Here is a 25,886-nt window from a genome sequence, read left to right on the forward strand (position 1 = left end):
TCATGAGATAACTTCATGGGAAGAGACCCGGTCGTTTTTAAAGGCGTACTTGGGGACACAGGTCTTTCATTATAGAAAAAAATAAAGCAATGATGATTTTACATTTGTATTAAAATACAATTAGAAATACAATAACAATTACAAGTCAGAGTAACAATTTATTTTCAGTTTAAAATACAATTTTGGCGTCAAAAGAAACGATAGACGAGATAAAATTATAGAAAACATATAATAATTTTACATTCGTATTGAAATGCAATGAAATATACATAAAAATTAAATAAATTAATTAAAAATTAAATTATTATTTTTGATGTAAACAACTTAACGTATTTCGAAATATTAAGGAGCCAGCTCCATTCAAAGTACATTAAAACAAATAAATAGATGAGCAATACAATTTAACTTAAATCTAATTACATAATTTCTAATACACCCAGAAACAAAATATCTGGAATCCAAAAGTCTTTATATATCGGCCTAGCCTTTTCCCAACTATGTTGGGGTCGGCTTCGAGTCTAATCAGATTCAGCTAAGTACAGTGTTTTCAAAGGAGCGACTGCCTATCTGACCTCCTCAACCCAGTTTCCTAGGCAACACGATACCCCTTAGTTAGACTAGTTTAAAAGTCTACCATCTGAAAATATAGCTACAAATATAAATTACGAAATTTTCATGATAAATTTTGTTTCTGAGAGTATTATAAAGTAACATAGTAGAGTATAATTTTAATAAGAAAATTGAGTGAAGCTGCGAATAATAAATACCTACATCAACTTGTTCCCATAAGTATCAAGATTTGAAAATACATCTCAAAGTAAAATTGTCGCTACAACAGTCCATGGTAAAGAAGAACAACGTGACAAAACATCGGGCCCCGATTCTGCTATTTACAATGGCCGATGTATTAATGAAAATTGGCTCATAACGACACTTTTCGTAGTCTCTTAAGCATTTCTCTTAAATAATAATTGAAAATTTAGTATAGGACGGTACCCTCCTACATGGTAGTGAATAAAATGAATTTTCAATTATTGTGTTGGCTAAATGCTAATTTAATTGCCATTCATACATCGGCCATTATTAATAGCAGAAATGCCCTGGATTCCAAATATTGGAATCTGAAATCAGTGTCTCAGTGTCTGAAATCAGTCCGCAGTGATCTACCATGGCGATCAATGCTCAAACCTTTCCTTTACAAGAAAAGGCCTGTGGCCGGCAGTAGGACGTATATAGGCTTGTTTTTTTTGTCAGATCTCAAAAAACATTAACGTCTAAAAATAAATAAATCTAAAAACTAAAAGTTAAAAGCTAATTTGATTAATGTCAATTGTCGGCAAACTTGCTGCATTGAAGCTGAATCATCACAAACAAGTTCATGAATACTTTACACTACATTAGTAGATAGCTATCATTGTTTTATGACTCAACGAGCACACTCGTACAAAACTATTTAACGAATACAAACTCAATAAAAGCCTGACGCCATCTCATTGCACTCCAATCATTGACACAATGATCTCACAAGCTTTTAATAAAACTTAATTGACTGTCGAATTATGAAACATATTTTTTATGGCGGTTTACTTTCATGCGATCTTTAATTTAGACATAAAACAGCGATGGATATTATCATACGAATTTTAGTTACGCAGATTCATAATTGCTTTAGAATCGATCCATATGACCTATAATTAAGGACACTTTTTGGGTCCGAAACTATTCGAGTGATCCCGAAAAATATGCGTGAGTGAACTGTTTTCAAAAAGACGCGATGTATGACAATTAACAAACATTCGTTTCAGTAATTCAAATCATACCTATAGTTCGACTAGATATCGCTTAATAAATTAACAATACTACTTAACTAAACTTATGGCGAAATGGAAGAATTCAGTACCGAGTGTTTGACTCAGTCTCACAAAAAATGTATATCAAGGAGAAATTATTGTAATTGTATAACTCAACCAGTCAGATAAATAGAACGTGCACTAAGACTGGAAATGAAATATGAAAAATCTGTGTAGTCCGTCGGAAAGATTTTCAAGAAATATTAGATACGTAGTTTTTCTTGATCTCTTAAAACGATTACAATGATTTAAACTTTCGCGTAACGAGCCTTACACGTACGTTTTGACTACCAGTGCCTTAAAAAAGGATTTATTATGATGAAATGTGTGAATATTATCAAATTTATAATGGTTTGATAAAATGTAAAATACGTATTCAATATTTAATGTAAATCTGTATGACAGACTAAACAGATGAATATTATTAGATTTAGGGCCGATTCTTCAATCGCCAGATAACTTTTTAATCTCACGAATATGTTTGACAGCTTTTGTATAGGAAATATGTCAAACGGACATATTTATCCCTCAGATAAAAGTTATCTGGCAATTGGAAAATCGGCCCTTTGTCAAATACCATATTTGAAAATGTGTTCAAGCAAATAATTGGTGTTCATATATGAACGGGGGTAATGTGACAGCATGTCACGCGGTGTTATTTATTTATTGAATTATCACACTAATCTACCATTACAGGTTACTTAACCTAATGCGGTAGCTAGAACTAAACAAAGGTCTAAGTATTTATGTGAACTAGGGTTTCAAAGATTGAATTATTATGCACATAGTTGCAGGTCTAAATTCCAGCAACTGTTGTATGGCACGTGCCTACGGTAGCCTAATCAAGGCGGGGTAGGCAGGGGAGAGACAAACCTTAAAACGAACAAATCTTCTTAGTTTTTCTACTTGACAAATGCAGAAATGGCATTCTTTTTAATCATGCTTCCATTTCTGCTTTCTTAATCTCCTCATACCTGTAACAAAATATTTAATAAATAGTCTTTTATTTATTTAATACACATATTTCGAATGGGTATAACATTTTCTCTATTTTGATATCAATGAAACATGTGAATGAATGTTACTCATGACTGACTGAATTTCATAATTATGTAGATGACTTAATTCAATGTAATAATTCATGCAATTCATCTATCAATTTTGTAACATAATTGTAACCTGATTTTTCTTGGTCTTCATAGATGTTTCGAACCAAAACTTCTTCAAAAGCTTTAGTCAAATCGAAGAAAAAAACATTCAGAAATATAAAGTGCCATTTAAATTAATTACTCAATGATTTGTTTACTTCTGACCTGCTATAAATAAACTGTATGATTATTTACAAGGCTTTTTTCCTGTATTCAAACAATTTACGTAATTGTCTCAACTGGTTTTTGCCGAGACAGTTTCCCTTACGGATAGCTCGATCACTTAGTGAAACGTTTACCGTATCTCTTAACAGTATCAAATACAAATATAACAAGTTTGTTCGTTGTTTGTTTCCAATACTGTATAAAACAATTGAATTTTGCTATTAGTAGAAAGATATAATACTCTTTAATTTACACCATAAGGAAAAAAAATTAGGACAATACAAACAAATATGATGAGCACAAAAGGCGGTCTTATCGCTAAAAAGCAATCTCTTCCAGACAAGCTTTGGATGGAATTGAACTAGTATCACAATGAAATAAGTCAGCCATGTTATCATTAAATGGTAGATCCTAGTTAACGTAGTAAAAGGTCGTAAAAAACTCGGAACTCGGTTTCCAAATAATTAAATCTCAAAATACGGCTTTACTTAATATAGGCTAGTATTATCATTTTAAAATCAATTTAGAATTACCTTTCCTTTGACATGCATAACATTCGAAACTGAATCTTGTCGCTGGGACATCTATTGTTTCCTGCATTGACCACTTGTCGCTTCGTTCTCTTGATATCCTTTACACTGTCTTCCAAACTTGGAGCCGCTACAGCATCAAAGTAGACCGCACTATTCAAACTTAACCCCGGATTATTATCAGTAGGACTACTTAAAACAATTTCAGTGTCCGAATTACTGTCATATGTTTTCGATAATTTGTCAACTGGTAAAGACAGCACAGCACAGAAAAGTGTACTCAGTACAATTAAGAATAAAGTGGACGCCATTATTTTAAAACGAAAGTGTTTTGCAGAGGTCTGATCGCCACTGATTCTCAAATAATAATATGCTTGGATCTTATTCCCGCGGTATTTATATGAGCGAGTAGTCGGCGCGTGCGCACGTGGTCGAGATTACACATCTGACGTCATTGTTTTGTGTCACATAAGGTAAGAGTTGGGTACTGTTGGCTTTAGGGTGCAACCTTCAGCCAAATGCTATAAAATATGGATTTAAGAATGCATTCTATTTAAAAGGAATATGTCTTATTTTGCATTGATTTTATTCTTTAAGTTTGAGAATAGCATGAAAATCAATGTCGATATTTAGTAACGATTGTTTTATATCATTAAGAAGTTTGTCTCCCCTAAATGGAGTAAATGTGACCAAAACTTTAATCAGTTATGAAGAAGTTATAAAATTAAATGTGAGTTTTGTTTTGTTGAAACTTCGGTAATGTTGTGCAATATGATTACGAATATTACACAACAGTTGCTTGGTGAATGAATGGAATGTTGCGTTTCGTTAGATTTTATGGTGAAGGAAATGACGTAAGACCGGTCAATTGCAAGTTTTACTCATAAACAAATAACTGCGACTATCAAATTCAGGACTTTTCCAAGTCCTTGCTTCACCTCGATAAGATTTCTAACATTTACGGGTACAGAATTCGCAATAACACTCTCTAAAGGGGATAAAACATCAACGAGACACAAAACTGGCTTTCCAAAAATAAAACAAAACTCTTAATTATTACTTTCGCGGTTTATGGATAATCTTCTAAATTCAGCGAATTCAATAAATTGTAAATAGTTCCTCAAGTTAGTTGCAAAATGTAAAACCGGGTAATCCCCAAAACGAAGGTATATTTTCGAATAAGGGTATGACGGTAATATTGATGTTGGTTTAATAGATGTCGGTAAAATTCAAACAGTTTAAGATAACCTAATGAACTAAACTAAGTTAAATAGGGTTAAGCTCTTAACCTTTTAATTAATATTGACGCCTTTTAAAACTATTATCATCATTCTGATCTCTGATCCTGAGGGACGGAGACAAATCTGTTGGGTAATAAAAAAAATGTTGGCTACCCATTTTTTGGCAAACATCAATGAATTTTTGACCGTGACAACCATTGGTTAATCGCGATCTTTACTTTTTGTATTTGTTGTTACAGCTGCAACAAACTTTATTAATATTATATTTATGAAAATACCTATCAGCTGTCAGATTTCAGACTTCTATATTACTATATGCTAAAGAAGCTGTGATAGCCCACAGGACCGCTAAGGTAAATGTCTCGAGAATGAACCCAAGGCACGGATCGTATATACGACGTGATTTTTTAGTCGTCTTACAAAAGCAGCCCAGTTCATGTATCCAATGACTAGAACACGTTCATGATGAAAAAATGGTATTTATGAGATTAAAAAAAAAAAATGCAATTTTTATTCAATATTATGATGCAATTCGTAGTTTTTTAGAAACACAGCTCTGTTGCAAGCGCGGTCCGAGCCTTGTAACAATGGTGAGGGCGCGTTCGGCGGCGTTTTTATCATTTTTAAGAGTATATTTCAGATATGATCATAAGATCTTTCTCCTAAATCACCCGATCTATTAAAAAACCACATCGGAATCTGTTGGTTTGTTTTGAAGATTTAAGTAGGTATAAATAGGGATAGACAGACAGCGTGGGCAACTTCTTTTCATAATATGTACTGAAAATGATGCTGTGAAATAATTTATTAAAAAAAAACAAAAATGTTTTATTAAGTCACTCTGTTCAGTCACTTTTTTTGAAGCCGTTTGTTATTGTTTTAAAAACAATAGCATCTAAAAATCAAAAAGGGTTCAGTAGTTTCTGAGAAACTTTGTATGTCCCCAAAGACACAAATTTACAAAGTTTACCTCTTTATATTAGTAAGATGGATAGGTTCGGAAGTATTCGTTGTGTAATTAAGATTTGTGTCATTTTTTAGGCTCTAGAGAGTTGTACCGGATTTCAATTGCAATCCATCCAACAATCCAACTGCAAATTGCAGTTCAAGTGCAGTTTGAATACAGTTGATACGACTGCAATAGAACTGCAAAAAAGAACAGTCCGATAATCCGACGTCGATTGCAAAGAAACAGCACATTTGTTTTGCAGTTGTGTCAACTGTTATTGCAGTTAAAATGGAGTCCGTCTGTCTAGCGCCTTACGTGTCTAAGATCGTAGAATAGGGATGATGACTGGGTATAAAAAGAAAAAATCTCATTAGTCCCCCAGTTAGATAATTGAAAAGTATGAGACACGTATTTTTTCCTTTTTCAGAAAAACTAGAATTGACAAAGATTAACTACTTTAAAGTTTAGGAGAGGGGGCTTGTGACGTAACGATAGAGTAAAATTTATACTCAATCGTGACGTCACGCGTAAGTTTCATTTACTGTAATTTGGTCAATTTATGTTTGCGGGACAAATTAAAAAATACTTATCCATTATTATACAAAAAACTACAAGACGGACTGCAAAAAAAAAATTGTCATCATCCCTATTCTATTTCATATACAAACACACACAAACGAATGCTCAGTGTTACTCATCCATCATTTGTAGGTATATCATATTGCCAGTTCGTTCGTAGCGCAGCGTTATTCATACAGTGGGTATGTATTGATATCGTTCGTGGGATCCGTCTCACCGGATAGTGCTTATCATTAAATTAACACTGCTGTCTAGCGGTATCTGTCTTTTTAGAGACCCATACGGTAAAAAGAAAACACTTACAACAGAAAACCAACTCGCGCGTAAAGGAATTGTAATTAATTGTCTCCTTGTGTCGCAGGCTTTTTTTGACTCATGAAATACATTCTTGGATCACGCAAACACTTGTCATAGTTCAAAATGACAATAAAATCAATATGAAATGACTAGAACATAGTCTATGAATAATTATGTACTTATCTGTAGTATTGAGGGTCGACGTAGGTTTGACGACCTCCGTGGTCGAGTGGCGAACGCACCGGTTTCAAGTTGTTGCTAACTCTAAGGTCCCGGGTTCGAACCCCGGTCGGGTCAATGTAAAAATTCACATTTCTACATTGTCTTGAGTCTGGGTGTTTGTGGTACCTTTGTTGTTTGAGGATCTCTTACTTTGGGTACAGAACAATGTATTTGATGCTGTCAAAATTTATATTTTATATTATATTTATACTGAGGGTGACTGAAAAAGAAGCGCCAAAAGAGAATTTTCAACAGTAATCAGTAGTTCTGTTTGTCAGTAGTTTCTCCTATCAGATACTACACCCACATTGTAAATGTTATCATAATCTCAATCTTACAAACTCGACAGATATCGGATAATTACATCATTCCAGCAATATTAGATAAGTAGTAATTGTAACAAGCAAGTTATTGTAGACTATAGCAGCTGGCATTTGTTTACGTTACAAAAACGTGGTCGGAATGAAATTGTGATGCAACTTTAAAATTTCATAACATTTAATCAATTGTTTAATTATACAATTTGGTGCTCATGTTGTGGGTAATTTTAACACCAATGTTTTGCAACGACTACTTCCCATATGACGATACTAGCTGTTGCCCGCGACTTCGTCCCCGTGGGTAGAAGATATAAGTTATGATTTATACCTGCCCTATTTTTTTCATATTTTCTATTGTATCTTCTCTCCTATTAGTCGCAGCGTGATGGTTTATAGCCTAAAGCCGTCATCGATGAATTTGGTCTATTCAACACAAAAATATTTTTTCAATTTGGACCAGTAGTTTCTAAGATTAGCGCGTTCATACAAACAAACTCTTCAGCTTTATATATTAGTATAGATTAAAAAAAATTGCTGGTCAAAAATACAAGACCGAGAGCAATGGAAAGCTTTGGAGGAGGCCTTTACCTAAAGGGGGTTCCAGTACCTATAGTAAAATCCTACTGCCTTCTTACTTAAACTTAAAATACTTAAAATATATTGATTATATGATAGTAAACAAAGATTAAAATAACATATTAAGATAATTTAAGTTACATTATAGTTTCTGTATTTTTAAAATGTTTCTATTGTAAAATAAGTATTCATAGGTTGGAAACAACATAATTGTAAGTTATTTCTTTTGTTAAACTGGAAATATAAGGCTTTTTTATTTTTATTTTTATTACTTCTCATATGAGGAAGAATCAATCGTTTTGAAAACCTGTTTAGTCTATCGATTAGATTTTCGAAAATTATTGGATACGGTTGTTTTATCTCGTAAACAAAAAATGAATGTATACAGTGATTTAAAATCGTATGTCACGTTACTTAGCAGTACGCCTTGTACTAGCAATTCTAGCAAGTGATATTTTTAGGCCACACTACCATAGTGAAGTGCTTTTTATCTTCCTTATTTTTAATGATATGACGGAATAAAAACATACGTAACCAACATATTTTTTTTTTGGAATATAGATTTATATTATTAGATCTAGTCAAATACAAGGGGCATTTGACTAAATCTCTATGTTAGCCATTCTGCCGATTTACTTTGGTGTAAAAATATTATGAAATAAAAATACCAGAATGCATACGTCCCACAGCTGGGCAAAGGCTTCTTGTAGTAATTTTTGAGAATTGATCACCAAGCTTTCACGATTGATTTCCAATATCAATATTTGGAATCCAGTATTCTTTCTGATTTAGAATATTTAAGAAAGTACAACACGTTACATTGAAAAACTCACTTTGTAACTTGTGGTTCGAACCTGCACCTCGAGTATATCAATCCGTACATACCACATGGATTGATTGGCCACGAGAACATTACTGTATAAAGATATTATTAAAACATTTTCCTTCTAAGAGTCATCGAACACGATGTTCTGCGGGTTCCCCGAGTGATGCCAACACGTGTTTTACAAATACTGGTTTCTTAGGTTTACGCGAATGTTAGACATTGAAATAAACTAATTGTACGGATTTTATCGCGGTTTAATTTTAGATTTTAGAAACTTCGTAGTTTTGTTTCAGTGTTTTACTAATGTTTACTTCTATTAATTTGAATTGTAGCTTTGAACATTCAATAGCAATGTCAGTACATTTTTATGATAGACTAGAATTCACGTTAAAACTATTAAGACTGATGAAGTCAGTGGAATTATCCAAAAGAAGGCTAATGACAAGAGAAGAAACGGCGGTTGGTAATCAGTAAAAGTGGGTTTAGAGGTATCCAACCGAAAAGGAGGAGTCATTTAATGAATTTCTATTTGGAAAAACAACTTAGACGCAAAGCAAAGCTAAGTTGAAATTACTTTAATATCATCTTTGAAGTGACAGATAACGAAGAATAGGAGGATTATTGAGATTGCTGTTTACGTATAAACGGAATAATTATAAGAAACGCTAACCGACATGTGCTAACTACAGAATATGCTATTGTTTACGATTACACTTGATTACATTTTTAATTGATATAAGGGGTGGGGGGGGGGCGGTAATTTCATCCCGGAGTTTGCACGGACACGAGAACTAGAGCGTGTAAGCTGAAGTCCACGCAGACGGAGTTACGGGTAATAGCTTAACCAAAAAACCTACATTGTTGAAGAGTTATGATTTAACAAAGAGTTATAAAACATTTGACGACCGGAGCCAAGCCGGCGCCAATACTCTTGGGATGCCCCCTGAGGGACGCCCCTTGGCTAAATTAATGTACAATTGTACACTCATCCTGAATAAAATATTGTCTTTTAAGGCTTGAATTTAATTGACCGTGACAAGTTCTTTAACATTACAACTTATTTCGGTTATGTAACCGTAACCATCTTTGGTTATGGTTACTTTGCTCTTCTAAAAAATGTTGCAACGTTGCTTTGGTTCGTATTCTTGGACAGCTGTTGGATGATAAACTTCATTTGAATTACCATATTAACGAAATCATTAACAATGCCATCCATATTTTTGGCTTAATTAAGAGAAATTTCAGTAGTTCTCTAGATCTAGATTATCCTGTTCCTTATGTTTGAAAGTAGAAAACAAGGAATAATAAATGCTGTTTTTATAAAACGAGTCCCACATTAAGGAACTTAATCCTTGTGTCGCGGGACGTTATTTTTTTTAAACTCTAGACAATATCAATTAAGAGTAGGTCTTAATTGTTATCGAAACATGAAACCTCGATGGTGCGTTCTTTTCAGGGATGCCCCTCTACTAAATTAGGCTGATACGTAATAAGCAATATCTCTCATTAACCAGTACCAGTGGTTCCCGTTTAGCTGTTTTTGTATGGTTATTATTTGTCCCTTAAATGGGACTTTTATAGCTATGAGTCGCAAACTCCAAAGCTGTAATGGAAAATATTAATTCAAGTTACGGTCTCTTTTTAATAACGGCAACAGTTATTCAGTAATATTTGATCACCAGTCCAAAACTATTGGCTATGATTTTTTGACTCCAATTAAAAATATAGAAAAATCTTTAAACTTAACACCTAGTTCCTACACTGTACGACGTTGCTCTGTTAACTAAGGTTATGTATTAATAGAATAATTATACATAATACTTATAGTATAATCAACTATAATTGTTCATACCGCCCAATGATTCACTTAGCTCTGCAAACAGTTCTCATAATTACAACTAATAAAGTGAGAAATCTAAATAGGACTTGCAAATATTTTATGTTTTCCTTTAAGTTATCATGAGCCCTAATTTTAACTTACAATTACAACTACAATTTTAAATTCATTGTATTGACAGTCAATGATCTTCTCAGGCAGTTACAGAGGCGAGGGTTGTTATTAGTCGGTGGGAGTCCGACATATCCCTTCGCCGTGCCCTAGGCGTGGGTTGAATTTATTAGAGTTTCACCCCATACAAAAAAAAAACAATATAGAAAGTCAATAATCTTCCCCGTACTTCATTTCCAATTATTAGCAGAATAAGAATATGATCATTATGAGCATAAACGTTAACACTTACCTATAATAGGATGAATCAGAAGATTTAGTTAGACTGGATTTCTGACATCGGCCACGTTTGTCGAGCACACGGCACGCGCCGATTTAACGCGTGCGAACTTTTTGCACTTTCAATGATTAGTCAATTGATTCGCGTAATTCTGCTTTTGCCGCTGGTAATTAAATTGTTGCTATTTGAAGAAGATTTTTTGGACTTTTGATCTAGCAGTTGATAGGTAGACCAACCACCAGCTCTTTAAGTTCGCTGCCATGGAAGGGCAAGCGCAACAAGGGTATCAGATCGACGACAATCGCAAGTGATTCTCGCTTGTGATTTTTTGTAAGCTCATTTATATTAGGTATTCCACATACATGATATCTGAATCAAATAAAAGACTGGCATTTCCAAACTGGAAAGAATTTTAAACAATGAAAAGTACTATCCTTAAATGCATCCTTGTACATCAGATGACAAATAACCTGGCCATTCGTAAAAGCGATGCAACGTAGCGAGTTTCAAGAAAACCAATGGGGAAACATGAAGGATAATGTATAATTAAAACAATCACGCATTGGCGTAAAAGTTGACGTCATAGTCCATTGGAACCGGTATTATATTATGGGACTCGTATATTCTTATATTCATGAACAAGCGTATCATGAATATAAGGACTTTAACGATCCATTTTCCAACAAGGTTTTAGTAGTTCAAGGTCACATTTTAGGCGTAGAGACATTCTGGAACTTAAGAGAATATATTTATTGTCATTTACACTCACTATATAAAAATATTTTATCGCGTATATCTTTATTAAATGCGGCCCAGAATCGAGAATCGTGGAAGGATTTAGGGGAGGCCTTTGTCCTGCAGTGGGACACAGTAGGCCAGGAATAAAAAATAAAATAAAAATATCTTTATTACAAGGCAGACATCTGCAAAATTGACAGTATTACCTAGATTCGGTTTTCCTAGACTGGTCATTTCTGACCATAAAGGCTTCATGCCCGCGGAATAAGATAAAATTCCTTAGTCGTTTCAAAAGAGACATCTCATTATCCTACCATGTTGGTTACAGCTAGGTACCAGTATCTTACGAGGAGAGATTGCATATCTGACCTCATCAACCTAGTTACCTGTACACGGTACAATTAAGAAAGTCTTGGTCGTAAGAAGGTACACGGAGTAACTCGATACCATATAAATGGTCACCCATCCATGGAACGACTGTGACCGAAGCTGAGATCGATCAAAAGGTGCAAGAGCAAAAGGATCAAAAGGTGCAAGTTTTCGAATCCCGCATGAGACCCGCTCCAATAAAAATGAAGGGTGTTTACGTAAATTTCATTTCCTTGGTAATAATGATTAATTTGTTACTGCCGTCATCCCTATTTCATTTTATATTGGTTTAGTCTTTGACGTTCAAATAATAATTGTTATTGTTGTTAATTTAATGTTTTGTTGTTATTGCAATATTCTTCTTTATTCTGAAAACCTCTACGTCATCATTCGTTTTGATGTTACATAGCTAATGTTTGTTTTGGTTTCAACGCATTGTAGCTGTTTTTTAAACCCCGACGGAAGAAAAGGTTGTGTTATAAGTCTGACTTGTCTATCTTTGGCATCATAACTCCTGAAATACTTGAGCGAGTTCATTTTAGTCTGTTTTGTATTAAAGATCAATTATTTTTGAATTTTCTAAGATATTTTATTGATGATAATCGGTCGATCCATTTTAAAGTTGGGAAGAATAACCGAATGTCAGAAAAAATATTAAGGCCAGATTGCTCAACAATCAGCTCGCGTTATAAAACCCGTTTTTTACAACAATCTGACTTCCCACGTTTTGCAATCATAATAAAAATCTAAATCGATAATATTGAATACATAAACACATGTTAATTTGATTGCAAATGTAACGGCACCTTTCGTAACCTTGGCAACCGCATTAGTCATTGGGGAATCCCTCTATGCCTTAACAGATGTTACAAAACTAATTATAACATGTATTCTTTTCCTTTTGAAATAAAACATCGCCGATATACAAAACATAACAAAAAAATTTTTAGAAGACTTATTTCTTTTATTTCATATTTTAAAGTCTCAATATGTACTTAGGGATACTTATACCTTCAGGATGGGTTTTTTTCGAGAAAGAAATATCCTTGACATTGTTTTTAAAACCAGGAATCTTCTAAAAGAATCATTCACTTTCACTTCACATTGAATCAGCAAAGAAACTTGTTTATAATACATGATGCGCGTGCGCACCTCTCAAGGTCATCCCCATTGCACGATATGTTGTAATTTTGTAACGGTTTAATGAAATAAACTCTTAGCGGTTATTCTTTTATTTATTTTTACTCTTTTTGGCCATGGAATGTTCCAACTGAGCTTGTGGGCGAGATTTTAGACGCCTTTAGTCAGAGTAATAGGAATAAGAGAGTATAGCAATAAGAACAGTGTTTCTTATCAATATGTTAACTCCTCTAAGTTTAGTATTTTTCTAACTTGTATATAGGCTAGTAATAAAACGACTCTACCTGTTACATTACTTCAAAATATGTAATCTGTTAAAACTGTGTAGCAAGGAAGGCTAACATTAATTAAATACAACATATAATTATGTAGCACTTAAGGCTATTAATGAAATTGTCAGCGTGCCGCGCCACAGTGTTAATATGATTTTAAAATTTGTAATTAAATCCCATAATGTTGATGTTAAAAACCTGAAGTCTGGTTTAATTACCATAGGTAATATAGCGCCTATTTAAAACATTAAGTTTTGATTCAATTTAGCTTGAAAAGTAAGCTGAAGTGGCATTAAGCTGGAAAAAAATTTAAACGTGATTCCACATCTATCTTAGACGACGACCCCTTATGTCATAGTCGTAGTAAGGAAATACTTCTCCACGTACTAGAGGAGGCCAATGCTCCCCAAGGCCAGAGACACTATGCGTAGCGACTGATAAGCTTCCTGTATTAAGGGCAATGACTGATTGACAACGGAACTATTTGGTCTATTACTAAGAAGACCTCCGTGGCCGAGTGGCGTACGCACCGGTTTCAAGGTGTCGCTAGCTCTGAGGTCCCGGGTTCGATCCCCGGTCGGGTCAATGTAAAAATTCACATTTCTACATTGTCTCGGGTCTGGGTGTTTGTGGTACCTTCGTTGTATCTGAATTCCATAACACAAGTGCTTCAGCAACTTACTTTGGGTTCAGAACAATGTATGTGATGTTGTCCGCATTTATTTATTTATTTATTTATTATCCTTGTTACTGACTATGAGTCAGCGAGAAATATTTTCATTAATTTCATTTCCATTTTCATATTGTGAGGAATACTCAAGTGTTAGTTACTGAACCTTTCGACCTGATATTAAATTGAATTATAATAATCAAATCTCGCCTTATTTTTATCTATCCATGGTAAGCTATTAGCACAGCATTTTCTAACAGAATTGGAACGGGTTTATGAGCTAAAGGATAAACACACTGATAAACGCTTGATTTTATAATTTAAGTGAATTAGCAGAAATTTTTCCTGAAACAAGACACTATATCAGTTTAGTATACTAAGCATTGTTGAAATTAAAAAATTGTAGGTTATATTATAAGTGTTGTAAATAATAATAAGGTTTAGCTTATATAATACGCAAAACAAATCTTCTATTTTCTGGTATAGAAATAAAAAAGAATTAGGTAATAATTGTGAGAAGCAAAAATTCCTTATTAATTAGCGAAATGAAAAATAGTTGCAGTATTTCAGACATAGGAACTGAAAATTCATATATAATCCTTACTAATATTATAAATGTGAAAGTTACTCTGTCTGTCTGTTATGCTTTTACGTCTAAACCATCGAACTGATTTTAGTGAAATTTGGTACAGAGACAGAGATGAGCTTGAGAAAGAACATAGGATTGTTTTTATCCCGGACTTTTAAGGAGTTCTTTTGGAAACGCGATATAAAGGCGAAACGCGAAGCCGCGGGCGAAAAGCTAATTTTATACATTTGGTCAAGACTATCATTATGCCTTGGTGGCGATGGGGTTCTGAGCATGGATACCTACACGAGGATTAATATGTACTTTTCAATTATTTTAAGACACCACTGACAAACGGTGAAGGAAAACATATATATGCGGACAGTATGTATGCGGACAACATCACATACATTGTTCTGAACCCAAAGTAAGTTGCTAAAGCACTTGTGTTATGGAATTCAGATACAACGAAGGTACCAGGTTAGGAAACCTGGATTCCTCATATTCGAATTCACAGTCTCCAAACCGCAATAAGCTAGCGTGGTGATCAATGCTCAACCATTCCTTACATGGAAAGAGGCCTGTTAAACTCAAATAAAAACTATCCAAATTGTGAATCACGTTTATTGAATCTCACGTACAAAATATACATCAATATACGTACATATATTAAAACTAATTGTTAATTATCAGTACAGGGTTTAAAAACTACATTTATGACCTAACATACACAAAGTGACAAGTATTTTATGTAAATAAGTGGGATTTAATTAAAGATGCTTAATATTAAAACCTATTGATGAAGATATTTTTCTAAAACACATTGATTACATACATAATTAACCTTTTAAAGTAGAGGAAAATACATTGAATTGCACGATATTCACAAGCTCTAGTAAATTGAAAAATAAGTTTCCAGCTTTCAATTTTGATACACGGTTTCTAAAAGGGTGATGTTGTTTCCGTTTTCTTGAAGAGACATTGCACTAATTATTTTTATACTTGATTTTAATTACATTTAAGTCATATTAACCAGACATCCAGAACAAGCATTTTTTTATCACTCAAATGCTTGTTCTACGCGGAGATCCAGCGACGTGTTGGGCATAACAAACGCAAACCTTTATTTACTTTTCAGCTATCAGTGACGTCATAAACATGGATCGACAGTAATTGTTTGACATAAAGTCCTAAAACCACAGCTTTTAATTTAACAGCTGATTAAATAATGTTTTGATCAGCTTTCAGTAAATCGGTTGTATTTCATATATTTTCAGACTTTTCTCTAGAATTAATATACATAAATTGTGGAACTACTCTTAACCCTACTAAATACATCAATAAAAAGACGTTTGCTCTATTAATTGTGGTCACCTATATATGGCTGTAAAGAGTATTTCTCGTGAGATGACGGCCGATAGGAAGGTATGGAAGAAGATGACATGTTGCGCCGAGCCCAAATAAAAAAATAATAATTGGAATAAGGGCAGGGGAATGATGATAATATAATAAATATAATAATTATCGCTGACATTCGCGGACAACCAAATAAAAAAACAGTTCTAAGGGCTTAACAGACTAAAAATAATATTGTTTTATTTGGGCGACAACATTTTAATATTATCAATCAAGAAATTGAGACCATTTTGTGTCTGCTTGTTTTGCAATTGTAGTTTTGTTGTGCTAAAAAGTCTTAAGATATCGAAACAGCAAATAAAATTGAGATACGATGCATGCTGTCCTTTTCTTTCGCAGGTATGTGATGTAAGAGTGACGATGTCAACATCATCAGACGACGCAGGAAAAAACACTTACGCAATAGAAAAATAAGGACACGCGTCACTTGCCCTGTGTGATGTCAAATACCTTATCCTGTCGACGCAACTCATTTTCTGTGCATCGCTGATGTACCTACAATATTGTGCAATATGATGATCCATCCAATTTATACAGCGGGCCTATCCAATAGCGTATTTGACTTAGGGCCGATTTTTGAATCACCAGATAACTTTTATTCGACGAATATGTTTGACGTTTTGACAGCTTTTGTATAGAAAATATGTCAAACGGCCATATTTATTCCTCAAATAAAAGTTATCTGACGATTGAAAAATTGGGCCTTAATCTCATATTATAAATCGGTTTTGTCTGTCAGACTGATTCCCAAAAAATATTGAATACCTACGTATTTTTTTATTCTATCACGTCATCAAAAAATTAGGAAGATAAAAAGACTTAAGACGCTGAAATATGGGGGCTAGTAACATCACTTGCTGGTAAAAAGCGTACTTGTAAATGACGTCACACGAGATTTGAAAGCACTGTAAGTAAGAAGATTATTTAATAAAAGAATGTTTAATATTTTATGGAAATCTGTCTGATGGACTAAACAGTGTTTTTTTATCGAATACCCTATGGAAATTGTATTACGTGGTGGAGAGACCTGGGCACTTTCTCTCGTTTGCATAATACATTGATATCAAAAGATCGTATTAATTCCTAAGAATTAGAACCAAAGTTACGAACTTGCGGAAGGCTTTATTTACCGGGTTAATCCTCATGGAATTTCTCTTTCGGGACTCTTAAACTCCAGCTAAAACTACTGGAGTGCTACTCCCTTGCCTTGTGCTTGACACCGCAGGAACGTGATGCAAACTACCGCGATGACTAAACTTGGTGAAGGCCTAAATCCAGCTTTGAACCTGAGTACTTCTTGAATAAGTTTTGATTCGGTTAGAAGCGCTATTCAAAGCACTATACACGGTGATTTTTTAGTCGTCTTACAAAAGCAACCCAGTTCATGTATCCCACGTAAAATACCCCTAGGCGCAATTATTGTTTTTTTATCATCAACTAAGATGATATAAGTACGAAGAAAAATTAAACAAGAGAAATCTGAAATATACTCCTAAAAATTATAAAAACGCCACCGCCCGCGCCCCTCACCATTGTTACAAGGCTCGGACCGCGCTCGCAACAGAGCCGTTTTTCTAAAAAACTACGAATTGCATCATAATATTGAATAAAAATTGCATTTTAAATTTATTCAAATCTCATAAATACCTATTTTTCTATCATGAACGTATTCTAGTCATTAGATACATGAACTGGCCTGCTTTTGTAAGACGACTAAAAAATCACGGTGTATAGGACTGTTCAGAGCTGAACACATATTTTATAGTGCAAATGCCTGTATTCGTGCTTAAATTCTTGAGTTATGATTTGTCTAATGTTTTTTCCCAGTTTCAGTTTTGTATCTTGGAGATCTTTGCGAATGGATTCTGGCGAGGAAACTTGGGGTGCAGTCCAGGGATGAGGCGGTTGGTCTCTCCGGAGAAGGTCCGATCCTGCCTTCAAGCCAGTGGGTCGTCATTTCACCTTTGCCCTAAAATATGTATTAAAGTGATTGTTTCTTTTTCTACTATTTGTGGCAAAAAAGATCTAATTAATGGCCTCAGTCTACCAAGGTTACAACTTACATTAGAAATAGAGCTTTAAAAGTGGTTTCTTAGGTTTACGCGAATGTTAGACATTGAAATGAAACTACTTTTACGGATTTTATCGCGGTTTAATTTTAGATTTTAGTTCCCCGGGCAGACTGCCCGTGACCATGATACCTGCAAAGGTTTCGAAACGTCGGGAACTAAAATCTAAAATTAAACCGCGATAAAATCCGTAAAAGTAGTTTCATTTCAATAGAGCTTTAAAAATTTCTAGTTGTATGATTGTTCAGACGAAAACGTTTAATTTTTGAGAGAAGCTTTGATTAAAAGGAAAAATTAAATACAAACTGTTCGATTAACATTTTTACCTTAACATCCACTACACCTCGTGGGCTTGTGATGAAGAAACCAGTTTTGTCTAGAGCTCTCTTCACATCGTCAGATATTTGTATCTTCATAGCTGTAATATATAACATCATAATATAAGGTGTTTCAGTGTGTAATGTAAAAAAATAGGTCACAATTTTTTTCATCACGAAAGTCAGTATAGCGTACTTGTACCATAACACAAAATATTTTAAATAAGTTTGTTCTGTTTAAGACTTGAATCGTTAGGGATAAATAGACCGTTGTCTCTTGTAAAACCTCTTTTTTATTATCAATAAAAACGTATGGTCAATGGCAACATTTTCTATTAACTTTGATCTGGTACCAGAACAGTTATCATAATTTGTAGTTTAAATTAATAAAGAACGGGTCTCATAATAATAGTATATTGTTCTCAACAAGTTATCTGCATGTTGGACCTGTGTCCCTGTGCACGCCTTTAAAAAGGACCGGGTCTTTTCTCATGAAGTTATCTCGTAACAGAGAAGAAGTAATATATTGTTACTAGCTGTCCCGGCAAACTATGTACCGCCTAACAATCGATGATCACAGTGGAGACAAAATATTAAGGGTGGACAACCCTTATCACTTAGAGGTGTGAAAAATAGATGTTGTTCTATCCTCAAACCTACCTAATTGGTATACAAAATTTCATAAAAATCGGTCGAACCGTTTCGGAGGAGTACGGTATCTAACATCGTGACACGGGAATTTTATATATTAGAAGAGAAAGATATATCTCACGTTCTCCAGTGCTCTCCATCCGGCTGGCAGTGTTGATGGTGTCTCCAAAGAGACAGTATCTTGGCATCTTGCTCCCTACGATCCCGGCGACACAAGGGCCCATGTGAATGCCGCTTCTCATGCAAAGCGTCTGAAATTATATCATAAAATAAATAAAAAGTAAGGAGGTCAGATAGACAGTCGCTCCTTGAAAACACTGGTACTTAGCTGAATCCGGTTAGACTTGAAGCCGACTCCAAGATGGTTTGGAAAAGGCTGGTGATGGTCATAGGATGATGATGAAATAAAAAGTAAGTGAACTAGCTAACTATTTTAGATATGTTGAAGTATCGTTTGTCAAAGTCCATCCACACATTAAACTATAACATAAAGAAATCCTTAACTGAACAACATAATGCTTACAAATCTATTAAAAAAAGACTTCAAAAATTAAGCTAAGAACTCCTTTTTTTAAGTAAACAGCAAAAATATTTATTTTTTCTTCTCGCAATGTAAAACGTATTTTCTGGTTTATTTTATAATGTTGAAGTCGGCACGAGTAATAAAAATCATTATACATATATGATCGAATAAAGCAACCTTTTCTATGTGCACTTTTAAATTAACGCCCAAAAGAAATATGTGACATGTTTTGTGTTTCCTTCAATTTTGTTATCGATTTTGATCTAAAATTTTATGTTTGACAATAACGAGTATATTATTTACGCAAGTACCAGATCCCGCTATTTAGGTGCTAATGTTTGGGACTTGACAAATTTTGTCATTTGTATCTTTTGTTACATATGATTTTGGCCTTGGTACACATTTTATGTATAAATAGAATTTTATGTAAGAATATGATAGAGAATAGGTATTTTCTTTAATGGGAAGACTCTCTACCAGGACTCACCAATGAATTGACGCATGATACAGTCATCACAACCATATTATATTAATAAGAGGTCGCTTTATACGTCAGCGGCGACACCTATCCCTATTGCTCAATTGAAATCCGGTATCACGAGGAAGAGGCGACTCCTGCGCACGGCAGATCAAGGTTAGTATACAAAAAGTATTGGAAGTTAGTACGGAACTCGAATCTACCATGTATCACACTACAATTGAACCCTTGTCCGTCAGCGGTCGACAAAACAACTATTGGAGATACTAGTTTTGCTAATTAACGCTATTTTTGCAAACATTAATAACATTGTATATAGAGTAAGAGCCCATGGACGCCAGACCTACATTATTTTATAAAAGCTAAAAGTTTGTCCGCAGATGCTCCCAACATAGGTAAGAACAAGGTCGAATTTAGAGTTTGGGTCGTACTGGCCTTGGCAGATAAACGGTACTAAAGGTGCCTCTCTACTTAGATATTTTTGTCAAATATCCTAGTCAATAGTGCTAATAAAATTGTTGTATAATTATACACCGTGATTTTTTAGTCGTGTTACAAAAGCAGCCCAGTTCATGTATCCAATTACTAGAACACGTTCGTGATAAAAAATAGGTATTAATGAGATTTGAATAAATTCAAAATGCATTTCTTTTTTCAATATTATGATGCAATTCGTAGTTTTTTAGAAACACAGCTCTGTTGCGAGCGCGGTCCGAGCTTGTAACAATGGTGTCCGAAGCTTGGCTTGTCCGAGGTTGTAACAATGGTGAGAGGCGCGGGCGGCGGCGTTTTTATCATTTTTAAGAGTATATTTCAGATTTCTCTTGTTAAATTTTTCTTCGTAATTATTATCTTAGTTGATTTAAAAAAAAAATTGCGCCTAGGGGTATTTTACGTCGGATACATGAACTGGGCAGCTTTTGTAAGACGACTAAAAATCACCGTGTATATCAAATAGGTTTTACTAAGCAAACTGTACCGAATAAAACAAAAACTAAATTATAATAAAAAAACCCGAAAATATGATCTAAATTCTTTTCAAATACATCACTACCACACTTAGTTCTAATTCTAAGTAATTTGTTTAACATAAATTAAAATAAGATTAATCGTGTACGAGTTTAGAATCGATGATCTATTAAAAGGAGAAGTAATCCATAGGATTAAGCACAGCCTACGCGTTCGTAAATATTTGAAGGTTGATGAGGCAAGTTTACATCCGTTTGACGTGTGTACGGATGTGGGTGTTTGGGAATCCGGATGTAACGAAGAAATGTTGGCTTCCTTAAACATGACTGTTTGCTTTAGACGAAGCTACTCTTTTAGTTCTTTTTGGTTTTAATTTATTTATTTATATTTACGTACTTGTAATTTGAAGATGAATAGTTTTTTAGTTAAAAAGCAAACATTTAACTAATGATATACGAAGAAGTGCATCGAAATACGTCGACTCAGACATTTGATGCGCCCTAAAATATAATCAGGTACCAAGATAAAGTAGAAATTCTAATATGCAAGAAAACAGTCAATGAACTCGTTATATGTTTTTTTCTCATAAACTTTTTGACAAAAAAATAGAGAGAAACAGAAGCAAAATAATAAATAAAGCAAAGACATCTATATTACCTAATAAAGTACCTGATCAGGTCGATGTGGTAACCTGCACATCGACGTAGCTTCGAGAAGTTCCAGAGCCATGCTCGCCACTTCTGTAGCGTGTTTGTTCCCTTAAATTACATAATACTAGGTTATGGTTATCATTAATTGTTTATTTCTCCTAGATGGCGCTTTCAACTTCCAGGGGTTCATAACATTTTTATTTGAATAAACATATATTATAAAGTTCGAATTTTGACAAAAACGAAGGAATGAACTTGTTCACAACATAGCGGACCAAATGTTGACATGTTGAAAGTTCACGAAACACATAACAACAGCTGTCATCGACCAACTCACGTCATATATGCGCGTACGAGATACGATAAGGACAGAGATAAAAATCGCTCGCTATCGCAATGTAACTCAGTAACGGTCGATTACGTTTTTTATCTCGTCTTGTTGGCCTTACTGAATATTGGCAAGCGACGAGAAGAGACCCTGATTGAAGGAATGGGTGGAAAGCTTAGCCCAGCCGTTTAGCAGTTCTACTGGCTTTAGGCAAGTAGACTTTGTGCCACCTGACATTGTTATAGGATATTTTGTGGTCTTTGGATTCTGTGTGACTCAAAATCTGGGTAATAAAAAAATGCGAACCAAAAATTAAATGTCATGTTTGTTTTGCATACTGGTTTTAATTTTTTTTTTCATAAAAACTTTATGATTGATCATTTTAAATCTAGACTGAAGTTATTTATATCTGATCTATCACACGATGATGATAATAATTATGTGAGGCATCTTTTAATTTAACAAGAGAAAAACCCCTTCGTTGTTGATTTGATATGACCCAGCATTTTAGGGTTAATTATTAATAACGTAATTTGTCTACTATTTCATGCATGCAATTAACAATTAACAAAGCACATGGTAACTAAAACCATAGTTCAGGGTTTCCTATATGTTGGAGATATATGAGATCAAAGACCTTATCACTGTGGCATCGCTGTCTGTCCGTCTGATCACACAAATGCATGCGTGGATCGAACCCGCGACACGTCGTGCTAAATCAGTTTGGCTTGGAGTCACTCTTGAGAGAATTATGCAAGAAGCAGAAAATTACGATGATTAACATACCATTTCTCACGGGCAGTCCAGATGCGACCATGTATGAATCGCCAATCGTTTCTATCTTGTAAACATCGTAGCATTCGATTTTCTCGTCGAATAATTTGTAAACTGAGTTCAGGAAACTTATCACCTGAAAGTAAAGCATTCAGTAAATTATTTGTAATGATATAATTTATTAAAAACGGTTCTATAAGAATAGCAACGCAGTTCTATGAAAAGGGAACCTCACGACGTTGCTAACCCGAGGAAAATCTATTTGCAATTAAATATAATTAACTCCTAGCTATACACACGACTCTGAGGTCACTGTCCAAGAATTCAATTTATTTCATTGCATCGTGACTTATCTTAGTTCTAAGTTTAAAAAATTGATGATTTTGTACAACTTATCAATCTTTATTATAGGTACCTTTAGAGCATCAAACTGCGCTCCAAATTTCAAATGTTCGTCTGAAAGCGACCTTTTTAAATGACAATTCCTGGGCCAAAGTATGCCTATGGGTTCTTACTAACAAGAAGAGGTGACGAGGACTACCCTGCATTAGAAGGCGTGACGAGCTGAATGCATATCTCAACATGTGGATAGAAAAGCAAGGAGAGATTGAGGGGAGAAATCGAATGGAATGTAACGACTAAACAAAAACACATTTATAAATAGTTCGTGTACCTGATAAGGCGTGGAAACAGCAGCAATGGCCGTGAATCCAACTATATCACTAAAGTAGACTGTCACAGATGCGAAAAACTCAGCTGGGACCTGAAAAGAGGTTTTATATATATTTTATAATTAATATCACAACATTCATGAAATTTGTTCATAAATTTACTATAGTTCATGAAATATTTATAAAAATATATGTTTGTTTTTTTTTAATTTGCTAGGACACTGACAAACAGTCGATCCTGGATTCCAAATATTGGATACTGTAATCGCCAACCCAAAGTGATCAAAACTCAAACTTTCACTACTTTCACTATACTTGCAGAGGCCTGTGCCCAACAATGGGACGTATATAGGCTAGTATTACATATACATTAATGGAAAAATAATAAATTCATAGTAACGAGAAGTTTCACAAAGATTTAGCCATCAGATTAGAATAAAATTGATGTGTCGATATCATGCGTTTTGATAACCTTATTTACCAGCTGTATAACATACAGTTTTAATATTTATTTATATTCTCGTAGTCAATGAACGTATTTACATAACAACATGTATTTATTCCGGTCTCGCGTAAATGTAGTATTCTTATCGTGACATTGGACGGTTCAAGGACTCGCGATAAATTATCTTTATGTTATGTCACCGATTACTTTAGTTTCTAGACATTGTTATGCCTATATACAATTATCAATTGTGTTTATTATTGTTTTGCATTGCTAATGACGCTCCCTATAGACGTGGTAGGCATAGCTCTTTTTAGTACGTAGTGCAGGGTTTCTTTTTTGTATTCATTACCGACCCGACCGATATCTCGGACTTACAACGACTAAAAGCTCCCCGGAACCCTCTACTGTCTACCCTACTGCTTAAGTCAGAGTCACGGGATCGCTTAAGCAGTGTAATTGGCCCGGAGTGTTTTCGGGGAATCGTTTCTACGTACCACAACTTCAACCATAATTTAAAGTAGAACTGTTATAATCGTGGAGCTCCACATGTTGGTTCGTTGATGGTTGGTAAAACGATAGCTTTTTGTCCACTATGGTCATGATTGATTTCACCCATGAAAAAACGTAGCGATATACATATAGATAGAGTCGATATTGCAGACAATAATCAAACAAAAACAACCGGTTCTCCGCATACCGCATCCAGACATGTCAATATAATATTACACAACTTTCACACAACGCCATCTAGTGTCAAACTAAGTGAAGCTTGTATTACGAGTACTAGACAACTGATAAGCATTGCGGTGATATGGCGAGAGCAATGACTCAGTACTTGGCACCGCGTCGAGTGGGAATGACATCATCTAGTCTGTGACGAGCTGTAATCGGCAGCGGCGAATAACGACCTTGGATAAACATACCTAGTTGTGAACTATAACTGTTTTAGTGAACTTCTAGTTCACAACTATGTGTTTTACTCTTTCATTCTCAACTTATATACACCTTTATATGTTACAAGAAATTAATGTCCTTTTACAAGAAATTTGGTAGTAAGGTATGGGTAGAGACTAATTCATTTTTGATTGGAAGTTTTTAAACTTTCATGAACTTCTGGGATACCCTAAACATAAAATAATAATCTTGTCATTTAGTGAAGTTAAGACAGGGAAAGAGAAACCTAATAAATGAAAAGTTACATAAGTACCTGGAGTTTATTTAAAGGAAACCATCAAATTGTTTGTCTATGTTTTAATAGCTGTTTCCCGCCGGAACGTCCACTACAAGTAGAAAATATGAATACAAAATCGGGATAAAAAAAAACTTAACGTTATAAACTATCTGCTCGACAAAGTTCCGTTTAAATCCGTTCAGTGGTTTACGCGTGAAAGAGGAAAAAACATCAAGTTTAGATAAAACAAGTCTCTTTGCAACAAACCTCCTTTCAAGGTTCTAACTGAACTAATTCTAAAAGGCAGGACTTTTTTATCTTTTGATTGACGCCCTGGATGGTTTAGGTTCAGATTTCATTCCGGTACAACGAATTCACAATCACTTAGTCTTATAATGGTTTCCTCCGTACAAAATAATACACAAAACTTGAAACAAAACCTCTATAAACACATTATTACCCGCGAGACTAACGCAAGACTTGTTTTGCCTAAGATTTCCCCTGAGTACTTGCTTTACGTTCCAGCTTTTATAATCAAGAGTCCGTCCTTTGATGATGTAACAAAATGAATATAAGACGAATGGGGATGATAACTGGGGTAAATAGCACTTTGGCATCGTTAAAAATTAAATTGCATGCAAAATAATCTATACTTCTATTACTAATATATAAAGCTGAAAAGTTTGTTTGTTTGAACGCGCTAATCTCAGGAACTACTAGTCCAAATTGAAAA

The 25,886-nt window shown here is 34.4% G+C and overlaps 2 protein-coding genes across 2 annotated transcripts in view; both read right to left on the bottom strand.

Annotated features, from left to right (window-relative positions):
• Positions 1 to 2,588: 2,588 nt before the first annotated feature.
• On the bottom strand, positions 2,589 to 4,074 carry LOC113501712. Its single transcript, XM_026882916.1, has 2 exons — positions 3,697 to 4,074; positions 2,589 to 2,824 (listed from the first exon to the last, which is right to left on the bottom strand). Exons 1-2 carry the CDS (start codon positions 4,002 to 4,004, stop codon positions 2,788 to 2,790), a joined length of 345 nt encoding a protein of 114 aa, XP_026738717.1. The 5' UTR covers positions 4,005 to 4,074; the 3' UTR covers positions 2,589 to 2,787.
• A 13,686-nt stretch (positions 4,075 to 17,760) lies between these two features.
• LOC113501909 (receptor-type guanylate cyclase gcy-1) overlaps positions 17,761 to 25,886 on the bottom strand; it is a 50,630-nt gene continuing 42,504 nt past the window's right edge. The window contains exons 11-16 of the mRNA XM_026883222.1: positions 23,537 to 23,626; positions 22,876 to 22,999; positions 21,781 to 21,869; positions 19,263 to 19,392; positions 18,500 to 18,591; positions 17,761 to 18,073 (exon numbers count right to left, since the gene is read on the bottom strand). Coding sequence (XP_026739023.1) covers positions 17,915 to 18,073; positions 18,500 to 18,591; positions 19,263 to 19,392; positions 21,781 to 21,869; positions 22,876 to 22,999; positions 23,537 to 23,626 — 684 coding nt within the window. The 3' untranslated portion in view covers positions 17,761 to 17,914. The remainder of the gene's footprint in view (positions 18,074 to 18,499; positions 18,592 to 19,262; positions 19,393 to 21,780; positions 21,870 to 22,875; positions 23,000 to 23,536; positions 23,627 to 25,886) is intronic.

The sequence above is a fragment of the Trichoplusia ni genome, chromosome 16, assembly GCF_003590095.1.
Source record: "Trichoplusia ni isolate ovarian cell line Hi5 chromosome 16, tn1, whole genome shotgun sequence".
In the NCBI taxonomy this organism is placed as follows: domain Eukaryota; kingdom Metazoa; phylum Arthropoda; class Insecta; order Lepidoptera; family Noctuidae; genus Trichoplusia; species Trichoplusia ni.

What these genes read in the sequence shown, in the direction of transcription:
- LOC113501712 (XM_026882916.1), bottom strand. Translation starts at nt 4,004, where the DNA reads ATGGCGTCCACTTTATTCTTAATTGTACTGAGTACACTTTTCTGTGCT. An exon ending in TTATGCATGTCAAAGGAAAG is followed by an intron (nt 2,825 to 3,696) that starts GTAATTCTAAAT and finishes ATTTTGTTACAG; the next exon opens with GTATGAGGAGATTAAGAAAG.